Source organism: Phodopus roborovskii, unplaced genomic scaffold (genome assembly GCF_943737965.1).
Source record: "Phodopus roborovskii unplaced genomic scaffold, PHOROB, whole genome shotgun sequence".
Lineage (NCBI taxonomy): Eukaryota > Metazoa > Chordata > Mammalia > Rodentia > Cricetidae > Phodopus > Phodopus roborovskii.
In genome coordinates, this window is record NW_026125958.1 from 418,657 (window position 1) to 440,004 (window position 21,348).

The window sequence follows — 21,348 nt, forward strand, 5'->3', positions numbered from 1 at the left end:
CTTTCCAAAGAAACTGCCAGGTGTGGTGGTATCAGCAACACAAGAGGATCTGGAGCTCAAGGTCCAGCTCAGTGATAAAATGTGTGCCTAGAGTGCAGGAAGCCATAGATTGAACCCTCACCACTGCATAAAACTAGTCATGTCTATAATCCCAGCACTTGGAAGATGGAGGCGGGAGGATTAGAAGTTGGAAGTCATTCTTGTCTATATGAGATTGTGTTCAAAAAAGTTTTTCAGAAAGTAGATTCTGAAGTATTATCCAGGCAAACAGAAGGGACAGTGGGAAAGAGTGGGAAGGGAGGGTGGGACGTCCAGGTAGAGGAAGCACCAAGCAAAAGGGCCAAGAAGCCAGAAAGAGCTGGGCCTTTTCTAGGACTGAAAGTTGTTCAGTAAAATCAGTCCACCCAGTGGATGGAGCAGAGCTAGGCAGAAGAGGTTAAACATGGGACCCAGCCTTTATGCTTTATGTGTTTTCCTGCAATGCAGAAGGAGCTATTGAAAGATCAGGAGGGGAAGATGGAGCTTGTGTTTCAGAAAGATCTAGCAATAGATTGGAATATAAATTTTAAAGCCCCCAAAATAGAGGTAGAGAATCAGGCTAAGGGTGGGACTATAAAGCAGGCTAAGGATGGAGCCCAAGAAAGAGGGGAAAGCAAACAAAAGATCATTTAGAAAGCAAAATATATAGGTAACAAAATAGGCGTGTTTGGTTCTTGTGTCATAAGCAGCAAGCAGTCTGGTGTAGTGGTGTACACACGGAATTCCAAGCTGATACACAGGATTGCCAGTTTGAGGCCAGCCTGTATATACTAAGACCCTGTCTTAGGGGGAAGAAACTAAAATTAGACAGCAGCAAGGTGTTTATTCCTGATGCCTGTGAGTCACTCACATGTTAGTCATGTGTGGGTTAGGTATGTGGGTGTGGTCAGCTTTGTACTTGGGTGGGTATTTATTACCTGTGAGAGTACCATGGCTTCCCAGGAGAGGAACAGAAACAGCATGCAGAGTTGTTGCTCATCTCTGCAAACTAGTCATTTGCACAGATTTGCCGCATTTTGGAAAGGCACTGGAAGTAACATCAGAGGGCCTTCCTCTTGAATCCATGTCCTCACATGGGTCAAGTTATTGACCACAACCACACAATGTCTTTAGTGGAAAGATTTCATGATTATAGCCCTGGCCAAGGGTCTCCCTTTCTCCCATGAGTCCCACAGGGAGCCTTTCACCCGAAGGCCAATGTAAATGTGAATACAGTCCACACAGTGATGGTGGCTGTCTTTGGTTAGCAATGTGCAATTTGATATGTGACAAAGTGAGTTCCCAATCAGCGTGAAGGCAACCTGCAGAGCAACTAAATGTAGTTCATACAATCACCAGGTTTAAATGAACATTAACCGACATAGTCAGTGTTCACTACTACAAAGAAAAGTAAACTCAACAAAGTCATGAGATTCCTAAGAAGCATGTCCAGTTTGTCAGCTCCTATTTTCTAAGCTGTTGTCCACCCTTTGAGAGGAACATTACTTAGAAAGTTGGTACATTTAATTATTACTTGCCAAAAACCTGAACCAAGGCCTTGACTTTTTCAGTTGTGTCACATCTTGTAGGCTCCTTTGCATGTTATCTTGGTTATTTCTTCTTCTAAGTGCCTTTCTTTTCCACACAGGCACTGAAGGTCCTGAGGACTGCTGAGTTCGCTCCTTTCGTTGTCTTCATTGCGGCGCCAACCATCACTCCAGGTTTAAATGAGGTAAGAGTAAAGTCACTCTCCTCCAGATAAGCTTGCTCTGTGGTAAGGAGTGTGTATGTCTTGAAGATGCCTGAGCAAGGCTCTGCTTTGTTCCTTCACTGGGCACTCTGATTTCCAGAGTACAGGGCCTTATTCGGTATTTGGAATCAGAATGCAGAAGCAGGGTTTTCTTCTGCGATCAGAACAGATTCTAGCCTCCAGCATATCAGTTTCCATTTGCAGCAGGAAGTCTGCTCCAGGAGATCTGATATGAACTAGAGCAGTCAGTGGGACAGCCTGCAACCTTAATCAATACATCTGCTCCTGAAGTACAAGCGGAAACACCCTCAGTTCTGAAGGATCGAGGTGCTCCCAGCAGAGCCTGCCCTCCAGGGCAGCTAGCTAGTCTACTGCCTCCCTGCCCAGATTGTAATAAAACAGTGGCAGCCCCTGGAGCCAAGAGAGGCTATAAGGAATCTGTGATGTTGATGGCACTGCCCAGGATCCCCCTGCCTGTGAAGACCCCTAGACACTACCAAACCTAGAAATGAGCTGCCCTGAGCAGGGAGCCTCCTTTCTCGCTTGCCTAGTATCAACATTGTTCTAGGTTCTATCCCCAGCACCACAAAAGGAATAAATTCTGGGTGCTTTCAATTCAGCAGTTGCCAGGCTGGCCCAGGTCTTACCAAGCCCTCTCAAAGGCTCTCTTCCTGGGGAGTAAGGGCAGTAGCTTATGCTGATGGTGTAAGCACATCTGCGTCCTGTGGTCCTGAGCTAGGAAGATGCTCCTGTGCAGTTATCCTGAAGAGCATGATTTTACAGGTTCTAGAAAGCATCAGCAGACTCTCGACTATGTCCATGAGTGCTGAGCCATATTTTCAGTACAGTTAGATTGAGGCTTGGAAGTTGTGGGTACCTTTAATGCTTAGATTGACCTTTAGTGTTCATATTTGCAGTCTCTGTTTTTTTGTCATTTCATTGGCAAAAGGCATATTCCTTTGTAAAATTCTACTTTTCCGTGTGTGTTTGAAACTCCTCATTGTGGTTAATGTTTTTCCTTGGTTACTATGTATTTTTCTTGAATTATCATCTTTGCTTTGTTTTCTTTTTGTTTGTTTGTTTTGCCTGTTGTCCTTCCCTTTTACTAATTTTCCATAGCTGCCAAAATGGTGCAGAAAACTGCCTGTAAGTACCAGCTAGGAGGTGATTACATACAGCCTGTGTCTTTTAATAGCTGTAGAATGTAGACATTTTGTTCCCATAAATCCTTGCTTTTGCTGTTAGAATAAAGGCATTTTGTTTTCACTGAGTTAACCCTGCTTATATGTGAGGGAACAAGCTGCTGCAAACGGAGGTGACCAAGCCTCACCTCAGAGGATGCAGACACAAGGGAGCTTTGTTTTCCCATAAAGAGAACTCTGTCTAGGCATAATTTCCCTTGAATGTTTGCATCGGCCCAACCTTCTGAAGAAACCAGAACCTGCCAGCAGTGTCCCAGGCCCAGGACCACCTAGCACATAGAACCCTCCCTGGCACAGAGTGACTTCTTAGGAACTGTGCCTCCAGGGACTGGTAGGAAGCACTCCTGCCTCTGGTGAAGACATGTTTGCTGAAAAGGGGGAGGTTTTTCTTGCGAAACTGAGCCGCAGTGAAAATACTATGCTTTTCAGGTACAAGCACAGTGTGTGTGTGTGTGTGTGTGTGTGTGTGTGTGTGTGTGTGTGTGTGTGTGTATTTGAGACCTCAGAAGGTGACTAGTGACCTCAGCCACTAGCCATGGGAACACTCAAAGCATGCTGTGTTCTGCTTTGAAAGTCCTGTAGAGGATGACTAGACCAGTAGACTTTGATTGCTCAGAATGTCCACATAAGGAATATTGAGTTCCTGGCTGCTCTGGTGTCTGTCTGTCCTGCACAGGGCTGGAATAGAATTTCCTCCCTGCTCATGTCCTTGCCAGAGAGCTGTACCCTGAGCCAGGGCTGGGTACCCAGCACTCCTTGGTCCCTGATGGTATTTTGACATTGTCTAGAGACCAGACTCTGTAACCCTGAACCCCATTTCCTAGTGCAATCACCCAGTTTCTTGATAATAGACTTAACACTTAGAAAAATCCTAAAGGGACCAGTATCAGTCAAAAAAAATGCTTGTTCTCTCAATACCCTCTATTAAGCACCCACTGTGTGTGTGTGTGCACTGAGCTCTGGGGCACAGCAATGGCAGAACATGCAATACAAGTCTTTATGCCCTGGCTGAGGAGAGGGGCAGTAATCAAATAAACATATGGCTATAAATATGTACATATATGTATATGGAATAAGGCTCCCTTGAGCTACATAGAGACTCTGTACCTGTCTACTCCCAAGGGCAGAAGGAAGTGTGTGTGTGTGTGTGTGTGTGTGTGTGTGTGTGTGTGTGTTTGTAAGACTCCAACTAATCGTTTACAACTACCTAGTGTTTGGCAGGTAGAACAAAAAACTTGTAGTTAATTTCACTCACAAAAGTCAAATTTGAATTTGACCTTTGTGAATTCAGCATAAGAAAGTTGCCCAGCCAGGTGTGGATGGCACGCCTTTAATCTCAGCACTAGAAAGACAGAGGCAGGTGGATCTCTGTGAATTCAAGGCTAGTCTGGTCTACAGAGCAAGTTCCAGGACAGCTAGGGCTTCACAGAGAAACCCTGTCTAAGAAAGAAAGGGGGAAGGGAAGAGAAGGGAAGGGAAGAGAAGAGATTTGACCCATAGAAAAGAGAAGCGGACTGTCTTCCTGGTGGCTCTTTAGAGCACTAAAAGAGTATTCAGGGTGGGTGTGATGGCTTGTGCCTATAATCCTAGTCCTTGGGAAGCTAAGACAAGAGGATTCCAAGTTCCAGGCCAGCCTGGGCTACATAGTGAGACTCTGGCTTAAAAAGCAAAGCAATATTTATAGGACAAACTGGAAACCCCAAATTCCCTCCTGGTGTTGGCTCAGCCTGGGGAGAATTCTGATGGTCTGAGGCCCCCTGTGTACAGGGGTGTCATCCTTCAGCAAGCCTTCTTAGTTCAAGGCTTTGGAGTTGTTTTCTTAAGAGACATGAGTTTGTGTAAACAGTGACATTTACCTAACCATTTCCAGTACAGACCAACTTGGGGACATTCCTCAGATGTCAGTTGGGAAATGGCCTTATTACAGCCATTATTTGTAGCATTAAGAAAGCTTTGCCTCTGGCATGAACTGCTGTCAAATGAGGGCTATTACATACCATTCTTGGAATGCACTAAACCTTTTAGGTATAAGGGAAAAAATACAACCTAATTTGTTATCCAAAGACAAGGTTTGTTAGCATTAACATAAGGGGCTCAAATGAGCTTTAAGATCCAAGGGAAGGAGACCAAGAGTTCAAGGCAGCCACACTAGTCCTCCCACCAAGTAGGAGGTAGCTCTGGTCCACCCTGGCTTAGAGGAATGATGAAAGAACTGTAGCCACTGGAAACCCATGCTTTGCATGGCCTCCCCCACCCCACCCCAACCCCAGGGTGGCTCTGGAGATAGGCCTGGTGGAGGCCATGTGTTTGCTGCAGTGTTGGTTTTGTCTATTTTTTCCCAGTGGCCCCTGTTGCATGTCAACCAGTCACACTTGCCAGTACAATTCTACAGCCTTCTCATCACAGGACAGGCACCATCATCTCCTCTGTTACACAGCCATCTTGGCCACATTCCCCACCATTGTTTAGTTTTTGTCCTGTTCTGACACTGGGATGAACTGAAATATAGAAAGAGAAAGACTGACTTCTCTCTTATATTTGCTTTTCCTTTCTCCCATACCTGCCCCTCTACCATACCACCCTATGCAGGATGAATCTCTCCAGCGCCTGCAGAAGGAATCCGATGTCTTACAGAGAACATATGCACACTACTTCGATCTCACAATTATCAACAACGAAATTGATGAGACAATCAGACATCTGGAGGAAGCTGTTGAGCTCGTGTGCACAGCCCCACAGTGGGTTCCGGTCTCCTGGGTCTATTAGGCTTCTCCCTGGCTATCTGAGCATAAAACTGGGAGACGCCTCCTATGTGGAAAAGCCTCTTTGTTATCGGCCTTGTGTCAACAGGTCGTGGTCCCTAGAGACTACCTAGTTGTAGTGTGACCTACATTTATAATTATTGTCATGTCCGAATAGATAGGAGGAGAAAAACAATTACACACTAATTTAAAGAGACAGTATCTTTTTTAATCAGTTCTCCTAAACTTTAATAAAATGTATCTTTAAATGTATGTATTATTCAATCCTTTGGAATGTTATATTTTTGGAAATCATAGCTTTTTATTTCCAAGGCCCCTAAAAACTGCACAAAATAGATGCTGCTTTCTATAATCTATTTTAATAATAATAAACAATGATTCTGTTACCTTGGCTGGGGGTGGAACACTACATTCTTTTTAGAGTCTGATTTTATGGATTGGAATATCTTTCTTTCCTTTATTTATTTGAAATAATTAGTCTAGTGATTACAAAACAGTCATAAATTTTTAAAGGCCTTTTTTCTCTCTCTTCTTTTGAAGTCCTTTATGTAACACCCAGATACTGTGATACTGTCTCTTTGAAGCACCCTGTAAACCTTTTAGAGATTTGAAGTTGGGTCTTGACTCTTAATGCATGTGGACAGTCGCGAGCGTTTATGCTGTCGGTGTGTCTGTGTTGGACTAAACAATCTGTAATTACAACAAAGTACATTCCGTTCACGGGGCACACCCAGGGGAATAAGAATAAATTGCTATTATGACTAAGTTGTAAACCTATGCACATCCCTTGCATTTCGGGCAACTTTATAAAACAGAAAAAAAAAGAAACTGATTTTTATTAATAATAATCACGTAGTGAAATGTGTTTGTAATTTTGTCTCAATTTAATTTGTTGTAAGGTGGGAGGGGGTATTGCTGGTTTCGCCATTTCAGATCTGTGTTGTCTAAGAGTATTAACGTTTTAATTAAGCAAAGAAATGCGGATTTTTAATCTGTGTGTAATTGTTTTAAGCACCCATTTAAAGAGAATATACTGTGCAATGAAGAAACCAGTTTAGGCATTTGCTATAAACTGAATTATTCCAAAAGAATAATCTATAACAGCTCTGTAAATTCCTTTAAAATGATAACTAACAGGACAGTCTGACCAATTTTTTTTTTTAAAAAATATACTTCATTGTATGTGTTCAATAATTAAATGCCTTTGGGTCCTTCATTTCATTACAGATTTGTTCAGGTCTCCAAGCTGGTAAGCTGTTCAGTTTTAAAATTCGTTGGATGCTCACTGACCCATCAAAGGCCCAAGAGTGAGTATCAGTTGGCCAAGCAACAAAGCAGCCTGCCAGAGCATAGCTTGGAGCACATCTGACTCGAAGGGCCACCTGTGGTCTCTCCTTCCTCTTGCTCTATCCCTTGGCACAGGGGAGTTACCTGTCCTTGTTGCTTTAGAACCATTCACCATGTCATTTCCTGCCATGGCAGAATAAGTGGAGGAGGTTCAGGCTGGGATCCTCAGACTCTTTGCCAGAGGTCACTAGAGTGTCTCCCCTTCGTGTGTGTGAGAATAAGGCATTGGTGTGACTCTGGTCCTTGAAAACATAACATCACTTTCATCTCTTGTAGTTTAGATGGCCTCTGTCACTTTGTGCCTTGGCAGGATGTGCAGAACGAGTTCTGGGCTAAACAGCTCCTCTTGGGCAATGAACAGAGAAGGCATGTTTACACTCATACCCCTCTTCCATTCTCCACATCCCACCCTCCCCAGCTGTTAGTACACAACGCCACTTGGTTTCTGTTTGTAGACAATTCTTTGTCAGTGCCCATATGGGTCACAACTTACCAACAAGATCCTGTGAGAATAACTTGTGTTTGCTCCTGCAGTAGGGGACCAAATACCATACCAGAAACAGATTCAACAGTGGACTCTTGCTAGGTGGAAGGAGAAAATTCCAGGAGTTGCTTGGGGCTGTGTAGCGCTGACCTTGATCTAACTGATGCCCCAGCCAGACATCATTACTGCAGTAGTACTGACCATAAGCCACTCTTTCCAGGGGCCCTGGACCTGTTCTACCTCTTCCAGTAAGCACAAAAAAGACCACAACTAATACATGGAAAACAGAGCTGCCCCTCCCTCTGATAGAATCCCTCACATTCCCACATGCTCTTGAGAGCAAATCTCCAGAGATGCTGGCAAGGCTTGTCTGTAACCATCTACCACATTCCTGCAGGTAGAAATAATACTGCAAAGTGACGCAGTTAAATGTCTGTGACTCCCCACACACACACACACACACACTGAGAGATGTGCTCTGGCACTTGAGGCCCTGGGGGACTTCTCATTGGCCTTATGGGGAGTCTGCAAGAAGAGCACAGGCAAGCATCCTTCCTTCCCTTATGTGGGTGGTGAAAACCCTGCTCCTAGAATGCGGTGACTTCTCCAATAGGCCATATGTTCTAAAGCAGTGTGTTTATGACCTAGAGAAGAAATCACTTCTGAAGTCAGAGTAATATGATTACAGTCATACCTGGAGCAATCAGAGGATACTTAGCTAAAAGCTTCCCGACTGCCTCCATCTCATCAGCAGAGCCACGCACACACACACACACACACACACACACACACACACACACACACACACAGAGAGAGAGAGAGAGAGAGAGAGAGAGAGAGAGAGAGACCCTTTTAAATACTAAAGCAAATGATCAAAGATAACTAAATCACTGGCCAGCTGAAGTATGGGAAAGCTGTATTGCGGGTCCTCTCTGCCACACCAGCCCCATTCCCAACACCACAAGATGGGATGCTTGGATCTCCTAAGTCCTTTGTTCAAAAGATGGAGTGGCCTGATTTTCTAATCATAAGGCAGTAATTACTTCTCACGTGCATAGTATTCCTATCTGAACACTGAAAAGGAAAGTGCCACTCAGTTTAATTCATCTGGAAATTTTTAGGTGCAGCCCCTGTCAGGTGAGATGGTTTAAAATACCTGCTCAGAAAGGCAAAGAATCCACTTGACCTACTTCTTGCTATTTGCATTCAGAAGGCAGAATCTCAGCCTGTCCTATTGGTGGCAGAATAAGTAAAGCTGCAGGGTCCCCTACTGTGCACAGAGCCCTGGAAGTAGCCCCTTCTCGGTATCCAAGGCCTGGAGCAGGCTGGCAGGCCAAACCGTCCTTTGAAGCTACTGTTATCTTTTCAAGCATTTCATCCTAGAGTTCTCTTGTTTTTCAGTCAGGTATCTCTTCATTAAGGCTACCAGTTTGTGAAGAACAAATTTCAGACAATTGAGCCACCCTCCAGGAAGTGAAGGCTACCCAGAATGGAAATTGACCCTGAAGAACGAAGCAGCCCAAAGCATTCTCTTCTTGTCTCCCACTGATGGGGTGTTCCTTGAGCATCCCAGATCATTTTCTTATGCAGGGCAAAATTAGGCTTCACTTGTCACTAACACTATCGAGAAAACTGCTCGGTTAGTGAATTCTTAATAAAAATGTCTCCTTGGAAAGACTAGAGGGTGCGCTGATTAGCATTCCATAAAAAGCCCCTTGCAGCCCCCATCACGCCTTGTTTCGGGTCAACAATGTGGTGGGCAGCTAGTGCTGATTGTTTATCAGAACTGAGCACAGCATTCTCAGTCTAGTCTCTTAACAAGGGTTGTCTACGCCTAGGCACACTGAAGCTACTGTGGGCATCGTCCTTGTTCTGCCCCTCTGGTTAATTCCTTTAGAAAGATGCTTTGCTTCTCACTATGGCTTTCACTATGGTTGCATGTTCTTCTCATCACTGCTTTTATTTGGGCGCACTTGCCCGTTTCTGGCCCCTTTAGACACAGGATCTCCCTCTTTATGTGGCACCACTGGCTACAGGACCATACTGTGAAACCTAATGTGCAATTGGCTGTGCTTGCCTTAAACTTGTGGGAAGTTTCAGATTGCCCAGCTTACAGAGTGAAGTTCAGCTATCACAACCATCCAGGAAGTAGGGGGAAAGAGGTAGAGTGCCCCAACCTTCCCATCTACACTTCCTATGAGTGTCCTTGGTCTGCAGCAGCAGCAGCAGCTGTAGGGAGAGAGCAGCAGCATCCCTGGGGCAGCCATCCCCCAAGTCTTAGCTGTTAGAGGGATGGGAGCACACAGCCTGACTTCCACCGCCTATCATCTGACCCTCCATTAACTCCCATGAACCTGTGCAAACGGAACAAGCAAAAGAAAATGGAAGGAGATGTGTGTAGCCACATAGGCCACCTCATTTCTAGCCCCCAAGCACAACTCCAGCTCTGTGTATGGACAAAACCTAGGCACTTTGCTACTGCTTCGAGATAAATCCATTTTCTATAGCATGGGAAAGAGTGAGGTCCAGGGGTACATCTTTCTGGACCAGGAGAGAGTCTCAGAAGGACTTGTGCTTGGGAGTAGACATAGGCATTCTTCCACAGAGAGTGCCCTTGCCTTTATTTTTCATTTGGCAGAGACCAAGAATTGGGGGGTAGGGGTTGATTTCCAGTCTTTGATGTCGCCTGGGATGTCCTCTGCAGGCAGGTGGTGCTGAGACCACAGCATCGTGTTTCAGTGCAGTGTAGGTGCATTGCCATTCAGACTTGGTTCTCGGGTGGTTTTGCTTAAAGCTTTGCCAACGTGTTCTTTCTTTCTGTATGTATTATTGCCTTTTTATAAAAGGTTCTGAAGTATTGTCTCAGTGATAAAAAGAGAGAGATGTTAATGGTTGTTGTATATTTCACCGTATCCGATTGTAAGTATTCGCAGGGTACAGCAAAGCCTTAGCTTGCAAGAGGAGCTGAAGGGGTTGGAAAGGTTCGGATTCTTTGTAAATGTCCTGCTTTTCTTTCTCTCTGTGTGTATCTATTTACATGCCTTAGCACACGCCCTCCCATCCCAATCCCTTTGCCCTGTCACCTGAACAACCACAATGCTGGTGGCACTGCCAGCACAGTACAAGTCGAAACCCTAATCAGTTATCTCGTGTGACAGGGGAAGAAGAGAAACTGCATAGTATTCTTTGTAGAATATACATATCTGTAGGATGCTGTGTAATGGGAAACCATAGACTTGGGCTTTCGTCATTTCAAAGTTGGAGAAATGTATGAATAAAATGTATAAAACATGAAAAGGCACTTGTCTCCTCAGATTCCAGGCCAAACAGCTTGGAAACAAATACCATGAAAGGTAGAAGATGATGACCAGATTTTAAATCCTCTGCATGGCTAGGCCTCGCAGACCTCCCCCTCAAAGGGGGGTGGTTTCTTACCTCTGAGTAGAGTATGTCCCAGACTCCTGATATCCATCCTGGAACCCTTCCTCTACAGCCACGGCTATCACAGCCTTCAACTTGTATTTGGAGGCACATTTCAAATAACTTCTGATCTTTAGAAAAAGGGAGACAAACATAAGTTGTGACATCTACTGGAAATAGAAGTCTAAATTGATTTTCATGATGTAGGTGCCGAAGCTCAGCAAATGTGCCTGTTTGACGTTTGCACTGAAAGCTGTAGGAGGAAACAGACCAGGCTTGTTGCTTAGCTTAATACCAGTGCTGCCTTGTCCTTTGCTTTGCTTTGCTTTGCTTTGCTTTGCTTTGCTTTGCTTTGCTTTGCTTTGCTTTGGTGTCTATCTAGAGTCTGGGACATGGCTTGTGGGGTGCTCCTGCTTAGTTGGCTGACATACTCCCTACCCTGGCCTTGCAGTTGTAGAGCCCCACACTTGACTGTGTTGCATTCACCCAGAAAGGCGCCAAACCAGTGCATTCTACATGCTCACCTGAAGATTCACAATAACTAACATAGAATACCAGTGATTACAAACCAATGCTTTACTCAAATTTCTCACTCTAAGAAGAGTTATGATGGGGGCGGCGTGGGGGGGGGCTGCTCTTCTGGTAAAGTGCCTGCCAGCAGGCATGAGAACCTGGGTCTGATCCCCAGCACCCCATGTAAAAGCCCAGGAATGGTGGCACAGCATTGTAATCCCCATGCTGGAGAGGCAGAGTCATGAATTCTGAGGCTCGGCTGGCCTCCCAACCTAGCTGAAGTGGAGTGCCTCAGGCCTCACTGTGAGACCCTATCTCAAAAGAAAGCGAACAGCTACTGAGGAATGTGAGGCTGACCTTCGACCTTCACACATATGTATGTACACGGACACACACACACACACACACACACAAGTGACTATCCTTCTAGCCAAGCAGCCACCATCTTGGGGAGTTGAGCTATTCCCTCTTGCAAAAGAATTCCATTAGCTGTTGACTACTTACACCCACTCATGAGGTGGGGGGAGCCACAAGACCTCACCTAATACAGCCACTCTGTCACCTATTTTGTGAAACTCTGCCTTAATTGTATATGGCCCCAGCGAGGGTCTAGACTGACTGGGAAGACTAGTGGTGGGGGCGCCATCACGAAGCTTGGACCCTCCTCACAGCTACTCACTGCCAGAACATCTGGCTCAATTCTGAAGAAACAGCCTGCTGAGACTTCCCGAGTAGCTTCTGACTGTGAGGTGGTAAACTGAGGCAGGAGGCAGGCAAGCAGAGGCTGCACAAGGCAGGTTCGCCATCAATTAGCAGCTTGCACAAAATTTCCCCTAGAACATTCTTGAGTGCCGTGAATGTTTACTTTCTCTTGTAGAGTAGTGCTTCCATAGATACATGTGATAGTGACAACACATCAGACCCAGAACTTGGGATCTGTGTGCTTTCTTTAATATGCCATATATCTCAGTTACAGAACAACAAAAAAACCAAAAAACAAAAAACCACCAACTGTGATTTTTGCAGCACCCCAAATAATCATTTAACAAAATCTAATGGCAAGTCCTAATTTGAAAAGGACCTAGGCAAAACATAAAGTAAATATGCTTCTCAGCTTAAGAGCTGTTTCAGGGTTTACACAGGCATGAGGACCTCAATCCTGGTTCCCGGGACCCATGTGACAAGCCAGACACAGCAGCACAACACAGGACTATAATCCCAGGACTGGGAAGGTAGGAACAGGAGGGTGCCCGAAGCACACTGGCCAGCCAGTCTAGCATAACTGGTGAGCTCCAGATTCACTGAGAGACCCAGTCTTCAAAACTAAGGTGAAAATCGATCGGTGAACATTCCCAATGTCAAGCTGTGCCCTCCGCATGCGCACACGCGTGTGCGTGCACACACACACACACACACACACACACACGCCTGCACACAAACCCACATGTGCAAGGAGGGGAGGCAGGAAATGTGGAAGTCTTCTCCAGGGCACTTGCCTCTTCCAGGAAAGGTTGCCAAAGGCTGGGTTTGAAACATAGGTAACCCTGAGCTCTTTTCCCATCTGCACCAGCCCCACCATCTGCTTCAGATGATCCCAGGCTCCCTGTGCCTTGGGTGGCCCCTAGAATTGAATTTCATTCCTCTGTGAAGGAAAGCCACATCACCCTAGGCTTCCAATGGTTTCTTCAAGAAATGTTGTTGGTATAATGTCTGACATACAACAAAAACTAAGCTAGCTAGGGGCCAGCAAGATGGCTAAGCAGGTAAAGGTGCTTGCTCTCAAGCCTGACAACGGGAGTTCAATACCTGGGGCCCACATGGTGAAAGGAAAGAGCTCATTCCTGCAAGTTGTCCTCTGACATGTACTATGGCATTACACACACACACACACACACACACACACACACACACACACTAAATGTTTTAAAACTAACTAGAACTGTGAAGAGAAAATAGGAAAGTAGATGGCTACATCCGTACACACAAATGCCAATATGTTTGGATTTTAAATACACATACAATTAAAAATACCTTATGAATGAAAAAAAAATGAAAAAGGGAATGGACATGACGGGTCTCAGGTTTTGGCACCAGATGAGTGAAAAAAATAAAAGTAAAAAAGGAAAGGCCCTGACTAGTCCTAAGTATGTTGGAGGAGAAAGTTAATTGTAGATAAAAGGGAGACAGAGGCAGGGACACCTGGGAGAGTCCAGAGTGCGCATGTCCTGACTGAGCCGTGTGAAGGTGGGGGAGAGGGAGAGCACACACCAAACAAGAGGGGCTTCCTGGGCCAAGAGAGTAGACGAAAGAGCCAGGTAACCAAAACGGTTGATTATATAGGAAAGAGCAACTGGGGGAAAGAGTAGCCCAGAACCTGGGCTGGAGAAGTTTAGGGTAGGGGCTGGGTATGCCAGCCAGGAGGACCTTTTAAAAGGTAGGAACCGAAGGATGCTGGGAGAACCTGTCCACCAAGTCCACTTTGATACATTAGATAGGCATTTCAGTCAGTCCTTTGTCCAAGTTTGAGACTTAACACCTTATAACTCTGACACAAAATCAAGGGTTGGGGATTAACAGAGTTTTGTAAGTCAAAGATGTTAGTTGAAAGAGAAAGATTAATTTAGCCAAAACTGAGACAGAATTTCTCCATCTGCTTCTATTTGCCCATATAGCAGTGTTACAATTTATAGAAAAGATGAAGCAAAAAACAGAAAATATGCATATTTAGATTTAGCTGTGGGCTCTAGTTCCCAGACAGGGAGATAGTCTTTTTCCTGGCACCGCAGATCTTAGGATGGGCTATTTTCATTCCAGTATGGTATTTCCTGTATAAAGATGGAACTGAAAAGAGACATTTCTTTTTTAAACAGGCCCTAATTCCTAGGGGCCTATTACATAATCCCTAAAAGAAAAGCAAGAAGTATAACTTCCAAATTAAGTCAGATATACAGAAGCACAGAGCATAGAGGACAGTGTTAATAAATTCAACTATCAATTTAGGATCTTCAGAATTGATAGAAGCCAGGCATGATGGCACATCCTGTAATCCCAGCACTCTAGGGGCTGAGGCAGGAGGATAAAGAGTTTCAGGCATAGAGAACTCAAGGCCAGCCTGGGCTACATGAGATCCTATGCCAAAAGCAAATAGAGAATTAGGATAGATTGTCAAAAACCAAAAACCACAGTTAATGTTCAGGCCCCTGTTTCAATCCCCAGAAGCTTCGGCTGGAGGTGGGGATCTGGCTAAAAAGCCCTAGAATCTTTTAACAATCTTTCAACACTGTATGGAAACTGTTCTCAGCTTCCCTGGCAGTAAACAGCAGACTGGGCCTGTGATCTGCAGCTCCTGCCCCTGTGGAACACCTGAACAGAGAAGAAAGGAGCCAGTGAGCTGTATGCTCAAGGTGGCAGTAGAGGCATATAGCTGTAAGGCAGGCGTGCCTAAGGTTCTGACTTCACCTGGTAGCAGGGTCCATGATGATTTGCTGGGGGGGGGGATCAACAAAACAGTTGGCTCTATTTGTTTGTTTTCCTATACTATGGAACATCTGATCTACCTTAGGTTATTTAAGATCCCCTAATAGTTTTTCCCCAGAATGCTGGGAATAGGACCCAGGGCTTTGTGCATTCTAGGCACCTAATACATTTACATTTTCTCTTTGCAAAATACAGAGAACATTACATAAAACTACAACCAATCAAAATGAGTTGTGGAGTCCAGTCAAAATGGATACATCTTCCAAACAACTTCTGCACCTAAGGCTCAGGGAACATTGCGGAAGAGGGGGCAGAAAGGCTGTAAGAGCCAGAGGGGCTTTGCCGGTGAGAGTGTCTCCTAGTAATGTTGGAAGCTACACCCATAAAGTCTCTTCAAAATGACTGCACTATTATGAGCTAAATGAGGATAACACAAATGGGCATGCCAAATTGGATGGAGAAAAGCCCATGAGGCCTCAACCCACACAAAGAACTACAGGTAACTGAGGAATGCTCAAAGTGGAAGAAATAATCTTCCCCAGGGAGGAGCACACCAATCAGTTCTCTAAGACCAGACAGTCAGCCCTGAAAACATATATCCAAGTAACATTAGACAGACTGAGCAGACTATATTTAGGAATATAGACATAACAACAACTAATAAAAACAGAGGCAATGGGGTTGAAAGACAAGAAGAAGGGGTATATGGGAGGATTTACAAGGAAGAAAGAGAAGGGAGAAATTATGTAACTGTAATTGTACTATAATCTCAAAAATAAGATAAAAATAGATAAGTAAACGAAATACTTTAAATACTTTAAAACTTATCCAAAAAGCTACAAGGGGCCCTAGGAAACAGCTCAGTGGGTAAAAACACTTGCCACACAAGAATTCAGACCCACAGCACCACATATGAAGCCAGGAGGAGGCAGAAACAGAAATTCTGAGGGTGGGCACTTACTTGCTGACCAGCCAGGCTAATTGGCAAGCTCCAGGTTCAGTGAAAGACTCTGTCTCAAAAAAAAACAAGTAAAGTGAGTGGAGAACAACCCAGGAAGATGTCAGACATCAGTCTCTGGCATTATGGCTATACACAGCACATGCAGTAACACACATGTACATACATGAATATGTACACATATATACTCAGGCATACACAAAAGAAAATAAGTAAATAATTAATAGCAATAAAAAGTTGCATGTACTCTCATAGCAAATTTTCCTAACCTTATGTTGCCAGGCATCCATTTTGAATAGAGGTTGGAGGTTCTCAACAGCAACAGAAGGGCTTAGTCACCCTTGATGGCACTTCCAGCTCTAGCTCTTCTGTTTCTTAAATTCATTGGTGGGGGTGGCATTTGTTATAAAAGGGAAGACAGGCAGGCTTGGGATGGAAGCAAGAGAGTTATTTGGTTTTTTAACTGTTTAATACTGTATGGGTTACTTTTTTCATTACTTTGACCAAATACTTGGCAAGAGGCAATGTAAGGGAAGAAAAGTTTCTTTTGGTTTACAGCTTAAGAAGACAGATCATTTTGGTCAAGGCATGGTGGCAGGGGTGACTGGCCATACAATTTTGGCAGTCAGAAGCAGAGAGAAAGAGAGACAGTATAACCCCCCACTTCAAGTCTTACACTAGAGCAGCAGCCCACTTCCTCCAGCCAGGCCCCAACTCCTGTAAATCCCATCACCTTCCCAAAAAGCACCACTAGCAGGGGACCACCTGTTTAAACACATGATGCTGGGGAAGGGGGAATATTCCCCATCCTTAGCAAGAATGACTGCTTCCCCAACTCCTGTCCTTCCTACTCAAGGAGATACTTCAACTCAGGGAGATGGAGCTCTACTCCCCACCTTAAATACCAAAGGATGAGAATATTCTTTCCCCTCATCTCTGACAGGTAGAGGTGTGAGTAAGGCCCGACTCACGGGCCATGCCCATTAAGTCTTTAAGTCTTAAGAAAGAGGAAAATGAGACAGATATAATTCAAAGCAGGGATGCAAATAACCTCACAAGAAGTTTTCTGAGATACAGTTAAACAAGCAAGCACACTTTTGCCCCAAGACTGCCAACCTCAGTTCTAGCCTCCAAAACCACACACCTATGTAACAAGCCCGCAATCTCAGCTCCATTAGTCCCAGAGACAGGTAGATCACTGGGACTTGCTGGCTTCCAGCCTAGCCAAGGAAACATGAGCCTCAGATTCAGGAGAGACCTAGCTTCAAAGAAACAGGCAAAGAGTAATAGAAGAGGACACTAATTGCCCCTTTCTAGCCTTCACACACACACACACACACACACACACACACACATTCACATGGACAGACACATATATACACACATACATACATACTACATACATACATACATACATACATGTCTTAGGGTTTCTGTTGCTATGAAGATACATTATGACTATGGCAATTCTTAAAAAGGAAAACATTTAATTGGGGCTGGCTTATAGTTTCAGAGATTTAGTCCATTATTGTCATGGCAGGAAATAAGGCAATGTACAGGAAGATATTGTGCTGGAGAGGTAGCTGAGAGCTTTATATCTTGACCCACAGGCAGGAAACAGGAAGTGAACTGTATTCCACATTGGGCATAGTCTGAGCATAAGAGACCTCAAAACCCACCCCACAGTAACATACTTCCTCCAACATGGGCACACCTCTTACTGGTCCCATTCTCTATAGGTCAAACATTCAGACATGTGAGTCTATGGGAGCCATACCTATTCAAGCCACCATACATATGTACATACATGCATATATACATACACACATAAATCTTAATATTTGCTTTTCAAGACAAGGTTTCCCTGTATAGCCCTGGCTTTTCCTAGTCATGGAGGTAACCCCTCATCTATGCTCCTGTAACTCTAATAAACTCACTGGTTTACTAAGCTAGACTTGCATGGAATCATTCCTTTGGTCTGTCTGGCGTTAACACGTGTTTGTTAACAACTTCCCAAAAAAAATCACATGACAAAGAGACACTGCAAATATTTCCCCCAAATTCAGGCTTTCTAATAGCAATGCAAATGATGCCAAAATACACTGCAAACCACGTGGCACCCAAGTCTCTGGGAGATACACCAAGTAACAATTGAAGAACGAAGTGGCAGCAGTGATCAGAGCATCTCAGCTCTGATTCTCAAACTCTGAGAGACCCTTAGGAAAAGCAACGAAGACCCAGACCCTTTTTCTCTGCAAAAGTCAAAAAGAAAGGTAAAAGCTATACTGGTACTATTCTGTCCCAAAACATACACACCCAAAAATTTCATTCCATACTTCTATGCATTACAGTGTGGTTGTCATTGGGACATGGTTTTGGTTGGTTGGTTTTGTCCTTTCTTTTTTAACATCTTTTTTTTTTTTTTAGAATTTCAAACATCATTTCCCCTCCTTCTCTCTCCAACTCCTCCCATGCCAACCCCTCTCAAATTCATTACCTCTTCTTAGTTATTATTGTCACATATATGTGTATATAAATACAGCCTATTGAATCCATTTAGTACTGCTCATATGTATATGTGTTTAGGGCTGACTACTTGGATTTAGATAATCTAAAAGGGGGTTCATCCCTGAAGAAGATGATTGATTGTCAACTTTTAGGTGTAATTAATTGCTTGCAGCTCTATCTAGGGGTGGGGTCTTGTGAGATGTTCCCTATCCATATTGGGATGTCAACTGGTATCGTCACTGTACAGGTGTTATTTAAGAAACCATATTGTTAAGATTTGATGGGCACAACTTCCCTGTCATATATAGGAAGCACTATCAAGTAACAGACATACTGATCCTCTGTTTCTTACAATCTTTTCACCCCCTCTTTGGTGATGTTCCTTGAGCCGTGGATGTAGGGTTTGTGTTATAGATGTAGTAATCAAGGATGGACACCACATGGTCTGTTATTATCTACATTTTGACCAGTTACAGGTCTCAGTGATGGACTCTGTCTGCTGCAAAAAGAAGTTTCTTGAAGGTAAGACCCTATTTCTGAAGACATCATACATTGGAAACAGAGCTTGGAAGCGTTGAGCTGGAAGTAACCTAGACACCTCCTCCCCAATGACTAGCTCTCACAGGTTTCAAAGGCGCTGTGTAAGGTGCCAAGGGAGAAAAGCAATTAAAAGTCCTACCCAACTGTAAAGCCTATGAACCACAGCCACAACCAGCACAGCAAGATATACCCGAGAGTGCAATAGTGGCGTTTACATCTTGAAGGTAACCAATAGCCATTTAATTGGACTTTGGAGGGAATTAATGCCTGGTACTGGAAACCTGAACTGTGATTGATGAGGTAGTGAACCCTAGAGAACATACCACTGCCACTTTCCAAAACAGTGTAATCCCAACTGTATTCTAAATACTTATGCCCACAGATAAGTACAGCTCTCGCCGTCACCAAAGAACTTTTTTGTTACTGTCTTCTTTAAAAGAATTTTTGCAGGGCAGTAATGGTGCATGCCTTTAATCCCAGCATTAAAAGGAGCAATTAATCAACCCCAGAATGAATTGGGAGTCAGAGGCAGGTGGTTCTTTGAATTAAAGGCCAGCCTGGTCTACAGAGCGAGGACATCCAGGGCTATACAAAGAAACCCTGTGTTGAAAAAAAAATTTTTATTTTGTATGTGTGTGTGTGTGTGTGTGTGTGTGTGTGTGTTTGTGTGTGTCCACATGTGTGGATGTGTTCATAGAGGCCAGAAGAGAATGTTGGATCATCTGGCACTGGAGTTCCAGAATGTTGTAAGCTGCCCAATTAGGGTACTGGGAAACAAAGTCAGGTCCTCTGGAAGAGCAGCGAGTGCACCTAACCGATGAGCCATCCCTCGTGCTCCTTGTTCTTTCTTTTTTTGAGAAACGGTCTCACTCTGTAGCTCAGACTGCCGTGGAACTCATTATACGGTCCAGGCTGGTCTTGAACTAGAGATCCTCTCACTTCTGCCTTTCAAATGCTGGGGTTATAGGCATGAACCGCTGTTCCTGGCTTGTTGTCCCAGCCCACGATGGGGTCAGTCGACAGAGAGCCTGAGGGAGGGAGTAAGAATGAGGAGACAAGAGACACAATAGATGGAGACAAGACAGTATTCTGATCAAGTCTCTTTTAATGAATATAATAACAGGGTTTAAGTAGTGGAGAAATGAGGGAATGGGCCAAAGGGAGGATGTGAGGGAGGCAGAATGTCCTTACAAGCAGGATGCAGGTGTTCTGCTATAAGATAAGTTGCTACGTGATAAGACTGCAGCTGGGACTCTTTCAGGGTCAGGCTGCATCATATGGTTAACAGGAGAACAGTCATAGGGGAATGGAAAATTACCAGTATGTTAGTATCTAAGAGAGTAGTAGGAAAGATGGCTGTTAAGATGCTAACTTTGCTCTGAGGTTCCCCACAGGTCCCCCTTTTAAATATAGTATAAAAAAGGCCATGAGGTGGGATATCCTTGAGGGGGCTGTGCCTGTCTTAGGTCAGAGGAATTCTTGGATCAGGAGTGTGGCATAGCCTTACCCATCATTGTAGATGGCATCTTGTGATGACCATTCCGGTCTTGGGCTATTGGGGAATGACACTCTCTGTCCTTCCTCTGATGCCCATCATTGGCTAACCAGCCCTACTCACCAAGGAGAGGATGACTCTGATGAATTTATCGATACACAGGTTTAGCTGTGTATTGTCTAGAGTTCATCATAGCTGTCTGCCATATCGGCCATATCAAGGAGATGATAATGCACCTGTATGGCTTGCATTTTTATAGCATCAATTTGATTTTTAATGAAAGCCATCAATTGTTAAACATAAAAGGTCTTAGTGATAAAAGAATTAGTAAGCCAAGCAGGGGACTTAGCAGGGGAAGGAGGTAAGTCAGGAGGAGTCCATTCCAGGCTCCAAATGGGTTGGGCAAAGAGTTCTCTGCAATGCTTCTCAAGCTCTTCTTGATGTTTCTTGATTCTGTCTCAAACTATTCCAGATTTGTTAGCATAAAAGCAGCATTTTTCCTGTAAAGACAAACAAATGCCTCCCTTGTCTGCAGTGAGTAAGTCTAGCCCTCTTCTATTTTGTAGGACCACCTCTGCTAGAGAGTCAACTTGGTCCTGAAGGTCCTGGACTGACCTGTAGATGGTCTGTACACCATCAGCAAGCTGTTGAGACAGCTTGGAGTATAATTTTTCTGCTATCCCCATGCCTGCAGAACCAGTGGTTAGGGCCCATGAAATACCAAGTCCAACAAATATTGGAATGAATTGGACTGCTCTCTTGTGCCCCAGGTATTATTTCAATATCTGGAAGGAGGGCAGCCAGGACACACAACCCTGTCCAGTCAGCAGGCAGCAAGGAATAAGCCAAGCCATTGCTGCAAACTAGGACTTGT

The 21,348-nt window shown here is 44.3% G+C and overlaps 1 protein-coding gene across 13 annotated transcripts in view; it reads left to right on the forward strand.

Moving 5' to 3' along the window:
- Cask (calcium/calmodulin dependent serine protein kinase) overlaps nucleotides 1-6,953 on the forward strand; it is a 309,975-nt gene extending 303,022 nt beyond the window's left edge. For all 13 annotated transcript variants that reach the window (XM_051179168.1, XM_051179169.1, XM_051179174.1 and 10 more), the window contains 2 exons: nucleotides 1,667-1,750; nucleotides 5,560-6,953. In XM_051179168.1, coding sequence (XP_051035125.1) covers nucleotides 1,667-1,750; nucleotides 5,560-5,736 — 261 coding nt within the window. In that variant the 3' untranslated portion in view covers nucleotides 5,737-6,953. The remainder of the gene's footprint in view (nucleotides 1-1,666; nucleotides 1,751-5,559) is intronic.
- The last annotated feature ends 14,395 nt before the right edge of the window (nucleotides 6,954-21,348 follow it).